At 50.5% G+C, this 15962-nt stretch overlaps 1 protein-coding gene and 1 long non-coding RNA gene across 5 annotated transcripts in view; one reads left to right on the top strand and one right to left on the bottom strand.

Annotated features, from left to right (window-relative positions):
* TMEM120B (transmembrane protein 120B) overlaps positions 1-15962 on the bottom strand; it is a 47722-nt gene that overhangs the window by 4521 nt on the left and 27239 nt on the right. For 3 of the 4 annotated variants that reach the window (XM_027124858.1, XM_027124856.1, XM_027124855.1), the window contains exons 4-8: positions 15598-15657; positions 14879-14974; positions 9032-9121; positions 1669-1734; positions 1091-1152 (exon numbers count right to left, since the gene is read on the bottom strand). In XM_027124858.1, the coding sequence (XP_026980659.1) occupies positions 1091-1152; positions 1669-1734; positions 9032-9121; positions 14879-14974; positions 15598-15657 (374 nt within the window). The remainder of the gene's footprint in view (positions 1-1090; positions 1153-1668; positions 1735-9031; positions 9122-14878; positions 14975-15597; positions 15658-15962) is intronic. The other variant, XM_027124857.1, reaches the window with a different exon arrangement.
* LOC113629911 (uncharacterized) lies at positions 1032-1915 on the top strand. The gene is made up of 2 exons (XR_003436750.1): positions 1032-1303; positions 1437-1915. It is a non-coding gene; the product is annotated as an uncharacterized LOC113629911 (long non-coding RNA).

Here is a 15962-nt window from a genome sequence, read left to right as displayed (position 1 = left end):
CACACACACACACACACACACACACACACACACACACACACACACACCTCCCACTCCCAAAACACACACACACACACGTCTGAACCTGCTTTTATTCCTTCAAAGACAGCTCAGGTTATCTGAGACTGCAACTAAGCCCCAACTAGGCTAGAAACTTCTGGAGCTTTCCTAGGCATGCAGTTGGCACTCATCAGATGCTTGCTGGAATGCTGGGAGCTGTGTGCTCCCAACACCAAGACATGGAAGAGACAGTTCCATATAATGGGGTACTTTGTAGTCACTAAAAATTAAGGAGGCAGAATTCCGTGTTGACATGGAAAAATACCCACGATAATTGTTAATAGAATATAAACTAGGTTATAAACAAAGCTGTGTAGAGGGATCCCATGTTTGTAGACTACACATAATGCAGTATATGTGTGTATATATATATTTATGAATAAAAATGTTTGAAAGGACATAGATCAATTAACACCCTAAGGGTGGAATTATATGTAATTATATGTAATTTTCCTTCTTGGCTTATGTTTGTATTTGCCTGTAAGCAGGGTTTTATTTAAAAATTAAATTGTATTTTTTGAATAGGTAATATGCACTTGGCATCAAATTTAAGGGGAACAAACAGTAAAGAGAGTAAAACTCTCTCCCTGTCCCCCAACCACCCAATTTCTGCTTCTCAGAGGTAACCCCTCGTTGTATATAAATCCAGAGCTATTCTTAAATGAGAAAAAGAACATAAATTTCCATTTTGAGGAAAACAGAGTTAGTGCCCCCAACACCCCTCAGTTCCTGAAGGGTACAATTGGTCCAGTTCTGATCCAGGGAAGAAAAAGGCAGTGGCTGGAGATCCAGGGCGTGGGTGTGGGTCAGACATTGCTCTCTTAAGGCCAGGGGCTGGGCGGCAGGATGGAGTTGATGGGGTGTGGATGGCTCCTTCTGGATTTCTGGGACCCTCCCCAGTCCCTGGCCGACCAGGGACTTCCCCCAGTCTCACCTCCCTTCCACACAAGACACACCCTTCACAAAACAGACTCCATCGGTGAAAGCCACACCAAGCCTCGTCCCCTGAATCCAAGCAAGAGACACTCACTCTGAAAAATGGAGAACGCTAAAAACTGATCGCGAAACTTCTGATAAATCAGTCCGTTAGGCCTGCAGAGAAGCGGGGGGAAAAGCAAAGATGAGCCCCCGCTCTGAAATCATTTGTTCATCCCCACCCCATCTCTGTTCCAACCAGGAGAGAAAAGAAGATTTAAAACCCAATTCTACCTTCTTTATCGCCATGTCCCTGGGGCTGGACCAGGTAATTTCCATCACTGCTTTAATCCATTCTACAACCAGGGGAGTGCAGGCAGGCATCTTGAAGCCTAAATTCCCACCGATTACCCCTAACCCTCCATCAGTCACAGCCTCGTCCCTGTGCTTGTTCTGTCCAGACTCGCTTGCTGTCACCCCGGCCAGGAGGCAGACAGGACGTTCCTCAGAGAAGTCCCCAGCCGACTTGGGGTGTCCCTGCAACCCCGTCGTAAGCTCACGCTTTACGTCATGGCCCAGATGTCAGGCCATAAGGCCCCTGCATCTGGACCCCTCAGCCACCACCAGTGCTCAATTCACTGGCTCCTTGGGGAGAGTGAGCAGAGGCCCTGGGGCACAGCGGGGGACACTCACCAGGTCAGCATCACTCCAGACAGGAACGTGGACACGTAGTGGTGAGACACCCACCAGCCTTTGATTCTTAAAAGAAGAGAAGGAAAAGGAGCTCAGGCCGGGAGAGAAACGCAAGTGTCTCCCTGCTTCCCAGCCTGTGTCTGCGGGGGGGTGCCCTGTGACCCAGAGACAGCTCCTTGGAGGAAGAAACGTACCCACGCCAGGACTTCTCTCTTTCTGTCCAACAAGATGCACAATCACACAGAGACCCAGAGAGGCACTCGGGCCTCCAGCAGCTTCCCACTACCCTCAGAACACATCCCTAACCTCCTCATGACCCCAAGCCCCGCCTCCCCGTCCCCCTTCCCCCCACCCTAAGAGGCTCCAAGCATCCTTTTCTTTGAATCTGCCAGGCCCATTGCTACCTCGAGGTCTATTATGGGCTGAATTGTGTCCCCCCGCAAATTCCTACGTTGAAGTCCTAACCCCAGTACCTTAAAATGTGAGTATATTTGGAGACAGGGCCTTTAAAGAGGTAATTAAGGTTAAATGAGGTCATAAGGGTGGGGCCCTAATCCAACAGGGCTGGTGTCCTTAGAAGCAGAGGAAGAGACACCAGGGGTGAGCGGTCTCAGGAGAAACCAATCCTGCTGGCACCTTGATCTTGACTTCTAGCCTCCAGAGTCGTGAGAAAATAAATTTTTGTTGTTCCAAGTCCCTTAGTCTGTAGTATCTTTTCATGGCAGCCCGAGCAGACTAACAAAGTCTTTGAACTTGTTGTCCTCTCTGCTCCAAGACCTTGGCCTGCCTGGCTCCTGGTCCAAGTTCAAATTTCGGACCAACTGTCACCTCCTCCAAGAGGCCTTCCCTGACCACCTTATCTAAAACAGCTAGACAGGGGCAGAACAGGAATAAAGACGCAGACGTAGAGAATGGACTTGAGGACACGGGGAGGGGGAAGGTTAAGCTGGGACGAAGTGAGAGAGTAGCATTGACATATATACACTACCAAATGTAAAATTGATAGCTAGTGGGAAGCAGACGCATAGCACAGGGAGATCAGCTCGGTGCTTTGTGACCACCTAGAGGGGTGGGATAGAGAGGGTGGGAGGGAGACGCAAGAGGGAGGGGATATGGGGAATATGTATATGTATGGCTGATTCACTCTGTTATAAAGCAGAAACTAACACACCATTGTAAAGCAATTATACTCCAATAAAGATGTTAAAAATAAATAAATAAAACAGCTAGACAGCCCCGATCTGTAACACACTACCCTGCTTCATTTTCTTCATGGTGCTCGCGCTATCTGAAATTATTTTCTTCTCATTTGTTTTCTGAACCCCGTTCCCTGCTCAAAAGAGCAGGGATTTTGTCTGTTCATCTGTGACACCTGGCTCAGAGCAGGTGCTCAGTAAGCGTGTTGAATAAACACAGAACACTCGCACACGTTTATGCAGAGCTGTAGCTACCTACGTTACCCCACACAGATGCAGAAAGACAACGGGCTGTACACGCTGCATCTCGCACCATCCCCGACGCAGCTTCTCTCTGGGAGCCCCATGCCCTAGGCTCATCTGCTCCTCCGTCTACAGCAGGCCCTCGCCCCAGTCAGTCCAGAAGCTGCGGGAACCGTGCCGTCAGAGCCCAGCGGTCCCCCAGCTCAGGGCTCTCACTCCACAGCAGGACAGGGAGCCTGGCTGTCACCCGCTCCGCAGTGTCACAGGCAGCCCTTATCCTTCGAAGTCCCCGAGTGTTTCAGGCCTCTGCTGGGCTCCCCGGCCCCTCTCCAGGAGCTCAGTTATCGGAACATGATGTGGCAGCAATCTGCCCTGTCAAATGCACCCTGGGATGCCAGGAATTGGGACCCCCGAGGCATCCACGTGGGAGTAGCACTCAACCTTTGTCTTTCCAGAACTCTCTCGGGAGAGAACTGGAGTGCAGCCAAGTGGGGAGATGGGGTCCAGGGCGCTCCTGCTCACCAAACGGTGGCACCTGAGGGTCTGCTGGTTTGGGGGACGAGCTGCTGGATTAGACTTTTCTTTGGAACTAAAATCATCCTGCAACTTGCTTTCTTGTCTCGACTCCCAGGCAGCTATCTGTGGACCCGTCACTGACTTCTTAAATGCGACACGACATTTCAGGATGTGGCTCTACCGTTCCTGAAATGTTGCTATCATGCTCCATGATGCCACGACACACTGTGGACGCCCCCCGTGCGATGACGCTGTTTCTCCACGGCAGCTACCAGGAAGTACGCAGGATGGCTGGGTCGGTGGGCACGTGCGTGGTTACTTCTCAAATTACCCTCCAAAACGGCTATCCCCATTTACACTCCCATCCTCAGTAGAGCCTGTCGAGCTCCCCAAACCCTCACCAATGCTGGATACCCAGTTTTAAAATTTCTCCCAGTCTTATTATGTGATGATTGGTGTGTCGTGGAGGCTTTAATCTGCATTGTCCTCATAAGTGGATCTGACTGCTCTTAAAACCTTACAGCCCGAACACAGACATCATAAAAGCAGGAACAGCATCTTACCCCTGTCTTCTCTTTGCAGCCCTTCAACAGTTCTGGCCATTAAAATAAAAAGAAAGAAAGAAATGAAAGGGACCTCCCTGGCGGTCCAGTGGTTAAGACTCTGTGCTTCCAATGCAGGGGGCGTGGGTTCGATCCCTAGTCAAGGAACTAAGATCCCACATGCTGCAGGGTGTGGCAAAAAAAAAAAAAAAAAAAGAAGTTCTGGCCATAAACTGGGGGTTAAGGCGATGGCCTGTGGATGCCTGAGGGGCTGTGCTGAGGAGCAAGGTTTTAGGTGGCTCTTTATTCCCAGCACTAACAGCATCAGGTAAACAGTAGGTACTCAAGAAATGTTGAAACGAAAAAAGTGATGTCCAGGAGGTGCAGCTGGTCTAGATGCCACCAGCACAGAGGTGACAGGAGACTGATGCAGGTGCCACGGGAGTTCACGGGACAGGATGAGACATCCGTCCACTTGTTTGTTCCCAGTCTCCCCTTCCCTGTGTCCCTGTCTTGCCCGTCAAGAGTCTACAAGGACCCCTGGCTCTAATTTTCTGACTGAAAACACAGCTGGCCCCATCCTTAGCCTTTCAGCTTGAAGAGCTACCAAGAAGTTTCTGCAAGCCCCGGAGGCCTGGCAAGCCCCACTGTCCTTTGTCCTACCCCGCAAAGGTCCCTTGAGAAATGCCCTCTCTGTACGGGAACGGCTGGAGGCAGACACAGGCTCTGGGCCACAAGCTTGCCTGGGCAGCAGCTTTTAATTTCACAGCTCACTGTGCCCAGAGCCCAGCGCTGACAGATGCCACCAATAAACACAGCTCAGCGGCACTGGGAGAGGCTAAAAATGGCCTCTTCCCCAGCGTGCACTCAGCAGCCCCATGGTCCATCTGCACACCCCAGGGTTCTGGGCTGGTTTCATTCACATGTGTCTATATAACAGTGTTACTGTGATGTCATTCAGACACTGTACAATTCACCCATTTAAAGTATACAACTCAGTGGTTTTCAGTATATTCAAAGAGTTGTGCAAACACGACCACAATCAGTTTTAGGACATTTTGTATCACCCGTATCACCCCGGACAGACTGCACCCGTTAACAGTCACCCTCTGGCCCGTTCTGCCACAGAAACGAAGCCTGCAGGAGCCTGTGGGCTTTTTAAATGAGCAAACGGTAGATGCCCCAGGAAGGGTGGCACACTGCATGGCCAGCATGTAGGGACAGCATGTCCTGGTATCTAGGGATTGTGGCCGGAGAGCTCCCTTCAGGGCCCTTCAGCCATGTTTGCATGTGTGCATAAGATCTGGGCACCAGTCACTATTCAACCCCTGGCTGGCTTTGAGCTTCGGGTCAATCTGGGCGGCTGCGGGAATGGCTTCTACGCGGAGGCACCCTCTTGTCCCTGCCACCCCTACACCTCTGTATCCTAGGAAAGGCCCTTATAAAAACCCATCAGATCTAGGCATTGGTGGGTTGGCTTGCCAGAAAAGCCAGCGTGATTCCTGATTCATTATTCATTCTGGCCCGGAACTAGGGCAGAGGACATCTGTTTTGCCTGCCTGTCAATCACTCCCTATTCTGGTTCTCCCCCTTATCGTTCCTTCGGGGAATCACCTCACCCCCACACTCAGTCTGGGTGGCTCAGTGGAGCTAAGATAACTGGGCACATCACCCAGAGCCAGCCAATCAGGGCTCTGCATCCCTCCAGCCACAGTGATTGGGGCAGGGATGAGCATGTGACCTGCACCTAGCCAACTGGAAGTCTGTCTCAAGATCACCCCTAGGCCAGTAGAGGAAAGATGCTCTTTCCTCTCGGACTGCTGATCTGGTAGAATGCTGGCCTGGGCTGCTGGGAGCCAGTGAAGGAGATAACAGAATAAGGAGAAGGAGGGGGGCTGTTACATTGTTTGAGCCCTTCTGACCTCCTTGAACGATTCATATGCTCCCATAAATACCCCTCATGTTTACTCCTATCAGGTGGTTTTCTGTCATTTGCAAAATTTGCAAGGGAGGTTGACCTGCTTATTACACTAATTGAGCTAATGAGCTACATCTCACATGGGAAGCATCAGACACAAACCAAGGGTGGCTCCAGCCCATGATGGGGGGCACCCTCCCCACACCCCACCTCTCCAGGCCTTCTTCCCCCAATACACCCCTAATTCAGGTCTCGGATGCAACTGGGAGCAGGACGAAAAAGGCCCCGTCAGGCCAAAACTTGGGCAGCAGGCCTCCAGGAAACCCATATGGCTCAGTTCCAGCTGTCTTTCGAACACAGGTATGGCCCCAATGACCTTCCCCTCATTGCAGAGCTTGGGTTCAATTCATTTCTACATAGACCCTGGGGTGTTTACTGGGTATATCGACTGTGAGCTCCAGAGGTAGCCCTGAGACGCTTCAGAAATAAGAAAGGTAGTATTCATACCAATCCGGACCCACTCCCTCTTCCTCACTGTGCTTTCTTGAAAGGGTTTCTTAGCTATTCCCTAATAAGTGCCAAGTGTGAGGGGAAACCTCACAGGCATCTCCCTTGCCCGCCCCCAGGAGAGGAATCAGCTCTGAGAAGGAGCTGGGGGAGGATGGAGGCTAAATACCCAACAGATGTTGAGGATGAGTCACAAGTTTTAATCACCCAGATTCCATCCACCTGCCATGCCTCCCTCCCCCACAAACTGGCCACAACTCCCACAGTCATTCCAGAAAACGAGACACCTTTACGGGCCCACCCCACTCATTCCACACTCCCACCACCAACACATCTGTTGTCCCATCAGAGCACAAGCCCTAGGGAGGCCCCAGAAAAGGCCCCATTAAAGTGTCAGGAAAGTGAGGGGGCTTTGGAACCCCACTTTCCCCCTTCAGCCCTCCTCCCTGTTTTCTGGGTGTGCCCCACACTTGCAGGCACCTCCACTCAGTCCTGCTCCCTCCTCTCGGGGACCACCCCCCCCCCCAACCACATCCACAGAAAAAAGTGACCAGGATAACTCTTACTAAAGTGTTAGTGACTGTTAGAGATGTAGCATGTCCCTGAACACTCTTAATATGAGTCCAGCAGAAGGAGGAAACTCCAAGGCCGACAGCAAGCCCAGGGATGCACAAAGAGAATTAGTAACAAGAAAGCCTGGCCCATTGTCCTGGGCCCATTTCCCCACTATGTACTACTCTGAGTCCCCTCCGACCCCACCCAAAAGCTGGAAGACACTATTCACTACAATTAAGGAAAACTACAAATGTTATTTATTTGGTAAGATTTTCTACTTCAGTGTTTCCCAAAGCATGGGGCATGTACCACCAAGTTTTAGATGGTACCTGAGTGTAACACTAGATGATACTGAACCACGTGGTGAGAAGTCATGTTTTCTGTTCTTTCCATTCTCCTGATTAAGTCAAGGAGAGAGTCTCAGTTAAATGCTAGGACACCTTTAATGCCTCTCGAGATCTGCTCATCTCCCTTTTTACACACATACACACGCTGAAGAGAAACAGCAGGCCTCAGGAAGGAAGATTACTGACTTCAATAAATTAGACAATGAAAATTAAAATCTATTTTTACACTATTTCCTCTTTCCTGCAATTGATGCTGCTTTTCCACGTATGGTGGTGAAATAGTTTCCTTTTAAAATAAATTAATGTTTATTTAAGTAGAAAAAAAAAGGAAGGATGGATTTAAAATGTGAGAAAACTATCATCCAGGTGATATTGGACATGGTAAAAATGGTGTGCATGGGACAAGAATGAATGCAGTTTGAGAAACACTGATCTTTTCTAAAGGGCTACACGCTACAGGGCTGCATACCTAAGAACTGCTGTTCCCCTGGTCCTTACCTCTTGGCTCTACGTTCAGGGTAAGGTCCGGCAGGGCAGGGATATGCCATAAGAGACCACTGGGCAGAGAAGTAAGATGGTGGCAAATTATTTGGGGGTTTGGCAAACACCCCAATCTTAAACACACAGCTCCTGGCCGTTCCTTACAGCCCCCAGGAAGGAGGAAGTGGGGAGGGGTGGGAGGTTGTTACTTTTTGTTTCAGGAAAAACAGGGACAAGAATGGTGTGCAGAGGTTCAAATGGACACCCCCAAAAGGCATCCGACCTGTGGAAAATGGGTCCTGCAAGTGGCAAGTCGTGGATCTTAACTCAGTCCCGAGACTCTCATTGCCCTGTGAGAGGACCATCCACTTTTCTCACCAGAATCCATTCAACCTTCTGGTGACAGTACCCTGATTTTCCTCTGCGAAACCATTCCTCTCCTGACACTCAGCTTCTAGGCTTTCATTGACAGCCCTGGGGGTGGGCACAAGGCTCACAACCAGCCAATCACAGCGGCGCATTCTCTGGCCACAGCGATTGGTTCAGAGATGGGCACGTGATCAGTGAGTGCCAGTAGGACCCAGTGAGACTCTTGGAAGAGAGGAACGTGCCCTATTTTGCTGGGAATGCTAGAAATAAAGATGTGAGCCTGGAGCTGCTGGGGGCTCCTACCTGGAATCTGAGAATAAAAACAGCACAGTAGAAGGCAAAGGTGAGAGACAGAGAGACACGGGGTCCTGATGACATTGTCTGAACACCTGGATTAAGCCTTACCTGAAGTCAGTGCCAATGGACCCATTCCTTGATATGAGAATATAAATTTCCTACTGTGTTAAGAAGTACATTTGAGTTAGGGTTTCTTGTAAGCAAGAGACTAAGCACAGCAAATGAGGTGCAGCAGCCGATACCGTTTTCCTCCTCCCTGGGTCTGAACGGTCATGAATACCCCACCCCCACAAGGAGGACGGGAACGCAAGGCGAGGGTGACAGCCCTCACCTCCGTGACAGATTTCCCTTTGGCTCCCCCATACCCGCCCACAAAGCTGGGCCCCCAATTACCTCGAGCCGTTGCTGATGAGAATACTCTCCCGAATCGTCAGGGTGCAGTAATACCATACCAGCAGGAAGTTAAAGACTTCGTCTGTCACCCTGGCATAGAGAAACAGCGCCCGGGACGGGGGGCAGGCATGAGAACCAGGGACGGCTGTCCCCGCCACCACAGCTGGACAGCAAACCAGGATGAGAACCGCCCACAGAGGCATGCCTCCAGAAACCCCCAGTGACCCCGGGAAGGCGGCGGCGTGTCTTCTCTCCACCTAGAATGCCCATCTCCCCGCTCACCTTTCTACATGAATCCTACCCGCCCTTAAGGCTCTAGCTGAGGTTTCCCCTCCTTCCTTGACCACTCAGCCCACGACAACCTGTTTCCCTTCTAAATTTGACATCTGTCTGATATGAAATTTCTGGTGGGATGACAAGAGAAGGACTTTAAGCAGGAAACCTAATTTGCAATTTTAAACTATCTGCAGTGTTAACTCCAGTGTAAACTCCTTCCATCCCCTTAAACCGTCTGTAAACTTTGCTGCACATACAAAAAGATGAACTTAAGAACTCCCTGGGCTTCCCTCGTGGTACAGTGGTTAAGAATCCTTCTGCCAATGCAGGGGACACGGGTTCGAGCCCTGGTCCGGGAAGATCCCACATGCTGCGGAGCAACAAAGCCTGTGTGCCACAACTACTGAACCCGCGTGCTGCAACTACTGAAGCCCGCGTGCCTAGAGCCCGTGCTCCGCAACGAGAAGCCACTGACTGCAATGAGAAGCCTGCGCACCGCAACGAAGAGTAGCCCCCCCTCGCCGCAACTAGAGAAAGCCCGCGCACAGCAATGAAGACCCAACACAGCCAAAAATAAAATAAATAAATTAAAAAACCCCCCTGCCTCCTCTACGGTGGGCAGAACAGGCCTTAAAGGCAGGCAGAACATGGCAGCTAGAGTCGTGCTGTGCCCTGGTCAGAGGGGAGAGCCTTAGACACGCTGTGCGTGACCTTGACTGGCCTCAACTTTGCCATCTGTACAATGGGAAGGTTGACCCCCTCCATGAGCATTCCTGGGTGAAGGATCCTGGGACAGAGCCAGCAACAGACAGCCCCTCAGAGGGCTCCCCCGCCACTGGCTCTCTCTGACGGGCCCTCGATAAAGACTCTATCTTTGACCCCAACAGGAAGCAGCTCTATACCTCCTGGTGTCACACAGATCCCTTTGTCGTGGGAACAGAAATGACTGCATGGGGAGGGAGAACACCCCCGATCTCCTCCATTCTATCCCTGAACTGGGAGATCCTTTTCCCCAGCTACAAAGGCCCTGGGAGGGAAATGGGAGGATACAACTTTAACAATAATAAAAGACGTTGGGAGACGTCTGGGAGAGTCTGTGAGAATGAAGATGAGAGACTCCTAATTACTTAAATGTGTCCCCAAAGAAGAGATGACAGTTGAGTAGGGCCTTGAAGGTTAAATATACAGAAATGTGCTTTCATTGGTGTTGATAACAACTAAATTTGACCTGTTGAAGTGGATACTTGTACCTATTATGCTCACTTATATTGTTCCACTTTTTATTTATTATTTACTTATTTATTTGTTATCTTTTGGCCATGCCGTGTGAGGCATGTGGGATCTTAATTCCCCGACCAGGGATCGAACCTGCGTGCCCTGCATTGGAAGTGTGAAGTCCTAACCACTGGACCACCAGGGAAGTCCCATGCTCCGCTTTTTATTTTGTAGACAATTATAGCACAAATGCTACATATTGCATAAATGTGTATATTAAAATACCTGTTTAAATCTTAGACCAAATAATCAGTTTGATATACTAAATGCTATCTTTAAAAAAGACATTGGAAGGTGTCTTTTAAGCTATGTGACCCTGTTTCATGGTCACAGATGACAGACTCTCAGCCCTGCTGAACCACTGCCTGCAGAGGTAGTCTCGGGAGGGTCAGGAACAGACTCTGGAGACATGGGGCCCGAGTTCCAATCCAGTCTCTGCCTCTTCCCAGCTGTGGGACCAAGGACAAGTCAGTGATTCTCCCGTGCCGTCACCTCCCCATCTGTAAAGTGGGGAGAGTCACAGCACCTCCCGGGTAAGCTGCTGTGAGCATCAGCTGAATTTAGAACAGTGCCTGCAGCCTAGGAAGAGCCATGGGTGTCCCCTGTCATAATAATTTGGGAAGCACCACAGAGCGCCCAGAGTCCAAGAAATGTGTCTCATATGCCTAACTCTGAGGAAATCAAAGGCCTACTTGACTTGAACAGGAAACGGGGGAGTGAAGATGGCCTCCCGCTGCAGAGGGTCACTTAGATATCTCCAGACAGGAGGCAGCCCGAGAAGCGAGCGGTGGTTACCAGCATAGTTTCCACTGGTCCCTTCCTATATCAGTAAAGAGAGGAGTGAAAATAGTTTTATGGCCCTGGCACGTTAGGGACATACTTGAGGTGCTGGTCTCAGTCTGCCCTGCCAAAGTGTTTGAGTTTCCTGTTGCTGCTGTAACAAATGAGCACATACTTAGTGGCTTAAAGGAACACATTTATTCTATTACAGTCCTGGAGGTCAGAGTCTGAAATAGGTCATCAGGTCAGAGCCGTGTTCCTTCTGGAGGTTCCAGGAGAGAATCCACTTCCTTGCCTTTTCCAGCTTCCAGAGGCCGCCCGCATTCCCTGTCTCATGGCCTCACATCACTCTGACCTCTGCTTCTGTCATCACATCTCCGACTCTGACCCTGCTACCTCCCACTTACTAGGACCCCTGTGATTACACTGGGTCGCCCGGATAATTCAGGAGAATCTCCCCATCTCAAGATTCTTAACTGAATCATCTGCAAAGATCTTCTGCCATGTAAGGTCACGCGTTCGCAGGTTCTGAGGACTGGAACACGCACATCTTTGGGGACCGTTATTCAACCTGACACACTAGGCGAACACTAACTACTGGGAACTTGCAACGCTGCAGGCATTTTACGTGGACGATCTCTCTGGACCCTTGAACAACCCCACAGGGCTGGCTCTCATGGCAGGTGCATGTACCCCACCCATTCCCATCTGCATGGCTTCCAACAGCCGGAACGTGCAACTCCTGGTGCGCCTAGAGGCTTTCTCAGGCCACCAGAGCTCACCCTGCTGGTGCCAGAGGCAGAGCAGGAGGGCAGAGGGATTAACACTCTCTGGAGTCAATCCTTCCTAGACTGACAGCAGTCGGAGGATAAATACCACCTGCTCCTTCGCCCCTCGGGTGGGATAAGTGAGACACATCCTTCGCTGTCCCACAGTTCCCCAGCAGCACTGAACTCCAGGTGCCCACAGGATAACCCTTCCTTGTCTCACTTCCATTCCCCTACCAGTGTTTCCTAGGATCACCTCCCAAATAAACTATGGGCACTCAAATACTTGTCTTGTGGGGGTGGTTTCTTCTGGGGGAACCCAAACTAAGACAGTACTACTTCCCATTTTACAGATGAGGAAACTGAGGTTCAGAGATGAGCTGCCCATCCAGGCCCCCTCGCCTGCCCTATTTTTAACCCACAGAAGGCGTAGTGGGCTAAACAGTGTCCCCCCCCCCAAATTCATATCCACCCAGAACCTCAGAATATGACCTTATTGGGAAATAGGATCTTTGTAAATGTAATTTAGTTAAGATGAGGTCATACTGGGTTACTTTTTTTTGGCCATGCCGCATGGCTTGCAGGATCTTAGTTCCCCGACCAGAGATTGAACCCGGGCCCTTAGCAGTGAAAGCGTGTTGTCTTAACCACTGGACCACCAGGAAATTCCCGAGGTCATACCGGGTTAGGGTGAGCCCTAAATCCAATGACTGTGTCCTCATTAGAAGACCATGAGAGAGACACAGGGACGATAGCCACGTGACGACGGAGGCAGAGGCTGGAGTCAGTCTTAAACCAAGGGAACGCCAAGGACTGCCGGTCACCATCAGAAGCTGGGAGAGGCAAAGGAGGATCCTCCCCTAGAGCCTTCAGGGCGAGCACGGCCCTGACCACTGTGATTTCAACCTTGATTTCAGCCTTCTGGCCTCCAGAACTGTGAGAAAATATATTTCTATTGTTCTAAGCCACACAGCTTGTGGTGCCTTGTTACGACAGCCCCAGGAAATGAATACAGAAAGGGATGGGAGACATGGAAATGCCAGGCCCTCAGTGAGCCTTAGATCTCGACAACACACCACAGGTTTGTCCTTTGAGGGCCCTAGAGGCCCCAGGGCAAGGCAATCTGGTTGCACATCAAGAACTTCTACCCCTTCCAGGGGGCATGTGAGCAGGCGTTACTGGCGTGAGCAGCCTTTGCCCTCCAGGGAAATGCGCCAGGTCTGAGGCAGCAGGCCGCCACGGGCCCAGGGCCTGAAAGAGCCTTTGTTTGGACACTCAAGTGGGCAGACCAGCAACTGGACTCCCAGCCAAGCGCCTGTCAGGAAATAAACCCTTGACACGTGGGCCAAATGCCCAATCCACACTTGGGGAGAAAAGCCAGGGCCAGAGAGAGGAACGAAACCCCCGGGGCAGCGCAGCCTCAGCTCACTGGCCTCGTCCTATGCTAACAGAGCGGCCGGCACTCTCAACCACAATGCTGGGTGCCAGGCACTGGGCAGAGCCACGCACCGTGTTAACACACTGAATTGTCATAACAACCCAGGGAGGCAGGGCCTGGTGTCACCCTCGTTTTACAGATGGGGAGACTGAGGCATCCAGAGGAAGCTGCCCATGGCAACAGCCAGTAAGTTTCAAAGCCAGGATTCAAACATGGGCAGTCTGTGGTCAATCTATTTCCTTCTTTCTTTTCTTCCTTTCTTTTTATTTCCTTCCTTCCTTCCTTCCTTTCTCCCCACCCTACCCCCCACTGCCTTTCTCTTTGTAACTGAGATATAATTCACATACCATAAAATTCACCCTTTTAAAGTATACAACTCAGTGGTTTTCAGTATATTAACAGAGTTGTGCACCCATCACCACTATCTAATTCCAGAACATTCTCACCACTCCAAAATAAAAACCCATGTCGCCCAGAGCAGTCACTCCCCGTTTCCCCTCCCCGCAGCCCCTGACAACCACTAATCGGTTCTCTGTCTCTATGGTATCTGCCTATTCTGGACATTTCATACAAATGGGTTCATACAGTAAGTGACCTTTCGCATCTGGCTTCTTTCACTCAGCATCATGTATTCAAGATTCATCCATGTTATAGCATGTGTCAGTACTTCATGCCTTTTTGTGGCCAAATAGTATTACATTGTATGGGTGGACCACTTGGGCTCTTTCTTAACTACTACGTTAAAAGGTCGCTTCAGCAGCCGTTTAGTAGATACTTGTTGGACAGATGTAGGGCAGACAGGACTGCTATTTCCCATAAGAAATGGTCCTTCCTGGGCTTCCCTGGTGGCACAGTGGTTAAGAATCCGCCTGCCAATGCAGGGGACACGGGTTCGAGCCCTGGTCCTGGAAGATCCCACATGCCGTGGAGCAACTAAACCCGTGCGCCACAACTACTGAGCCTGTGCTCTAGAGCCCGTGAGCCACAACTACTGAAGCCTATGCGCCTAGAGCCCGTGCTCTGCAACAAGAGAAGCCACCGCAATGAGAAGCCCGCGCACCGCAACAAAGAGTAGCCCCCGCTCGCCACAACTAAAGAAAGCCCGCGCGCAGCAACGAAGACCCAACGCAGCCAAAAATAAATATATTTAATTTTTTTAAAAAATGAAAGAAAAAAAAAGAAATGGTCCTTCTTTACCCTACACCTTATCACACCAAAGGCTGTAGATGCAAGAGAGATCTTGGATCCCTCTCTCATGGCCCTCTCCTCACCCCCGTATGCCCACACACACACACCACCACACCCCATCACCTGTAGTGAAGGACAAATCGACATGCCACAGCACCCAGGAGCAGGATGATGGTCAGGTAGAGCTTGAACTTCTCATACTCATCCTTGTAGGCAAATCTGCAGAGACAGACACCCCCAGGAAAGGTCACATAACTATAGCCCACCTGGGGGAAGGACCCTGACCCCGTCAGATCTTGACCTGCTGATCACACTAAGGGAGAGACTTTGAATTAACGGTGATGATTAGTTAGGGAAAGAGGGCCAGTGTGCAAAGCTTCCATGTCCCTGGACTCCTGGTTTAACGTTCCAAGCCTGTGATGGGCAGGAAGCAGAGACAGGGTCTCCTCCCCCGACCAGCTACTTCAGTGGAAAAGCCACGGCTCCATTTCCCCTGGTAACTGATGGATTTGGGGTGGACAGGACTGGACTGCCTACCTCCCAGGAGGAATGTGTGTAACAAGGCGTGGAACGAAGCAGGGGCCATTTCTCATGGGAAAGTGGCAGTCCTGTCCACCCCAGGTATTGACTCTGTGAAAGGAAGGAAGGAAACCTCCCCCAGGTGGTCTACCCAGTGAGGAAGAGACCTCAGAGTCTCGTCCAAAAGACCAAAGCCAGACTCCCAACTGTGAACGTTTTTTTATTTATGCAAAAATACTAGCTTGGTCCCATTTCTCCTGAGTTGCAAGAGCAAGATGCCTAGATTCTGTAAAGCCAAGTGGAGGGTTGTCTGGGATACTTACTTGGCCTGGTTGCTGAGAAGGGTCACATTCACATTGCCGAGAACCAGATTTAAGTAGAGCCTGGAAGGAAAGACCTGTGAGGGTCACCATGTTAACAGCCCCAGGAGTGGTCCCCAACCAAAAATATCCAAGCTTAATAAGCATAGCACTGAGCACCGTATATTAGAAAACAGGGTGCTAAGCTCAGCAGTAAAAGCCTCATGTGGAGCGAGAATGAAAATGATTAAGTAGAGAACGTGACAGCTGTGACATGACCTTCATGACTAACCCATTTCTCCCCATTTCAGCTGGCTTAGAGACCATATTTCCTAGCCTCCCTTGCAGCTAATGTGAGCACGTGACTAAGCTCCAGCCAATGAGGTGAA

Source organism: Aethalodelphis obliquidens, unplaced genomic scaffold (assembly GCF_003676395.1).
Source record: "Aethalodelphis obliquidens isolate GAN/ISIS:26980383/991018 unplaced genomic scaffold, ASM367639v1 scaffold28, whole genome shotgun sequence".
Taxonomy (NCBI): domain Eukaryota; kingdom Metazoa; phylum Chordata; class Mammalia; order Artiodactyla; family Delphinidae; genus Aethalodelphis; species Aethalodelphis obliquidens.
Note: the sequence above shows the minus strand (reverse complement) of the source record. Positions and strands in the feature narration are given on the sequence as shown.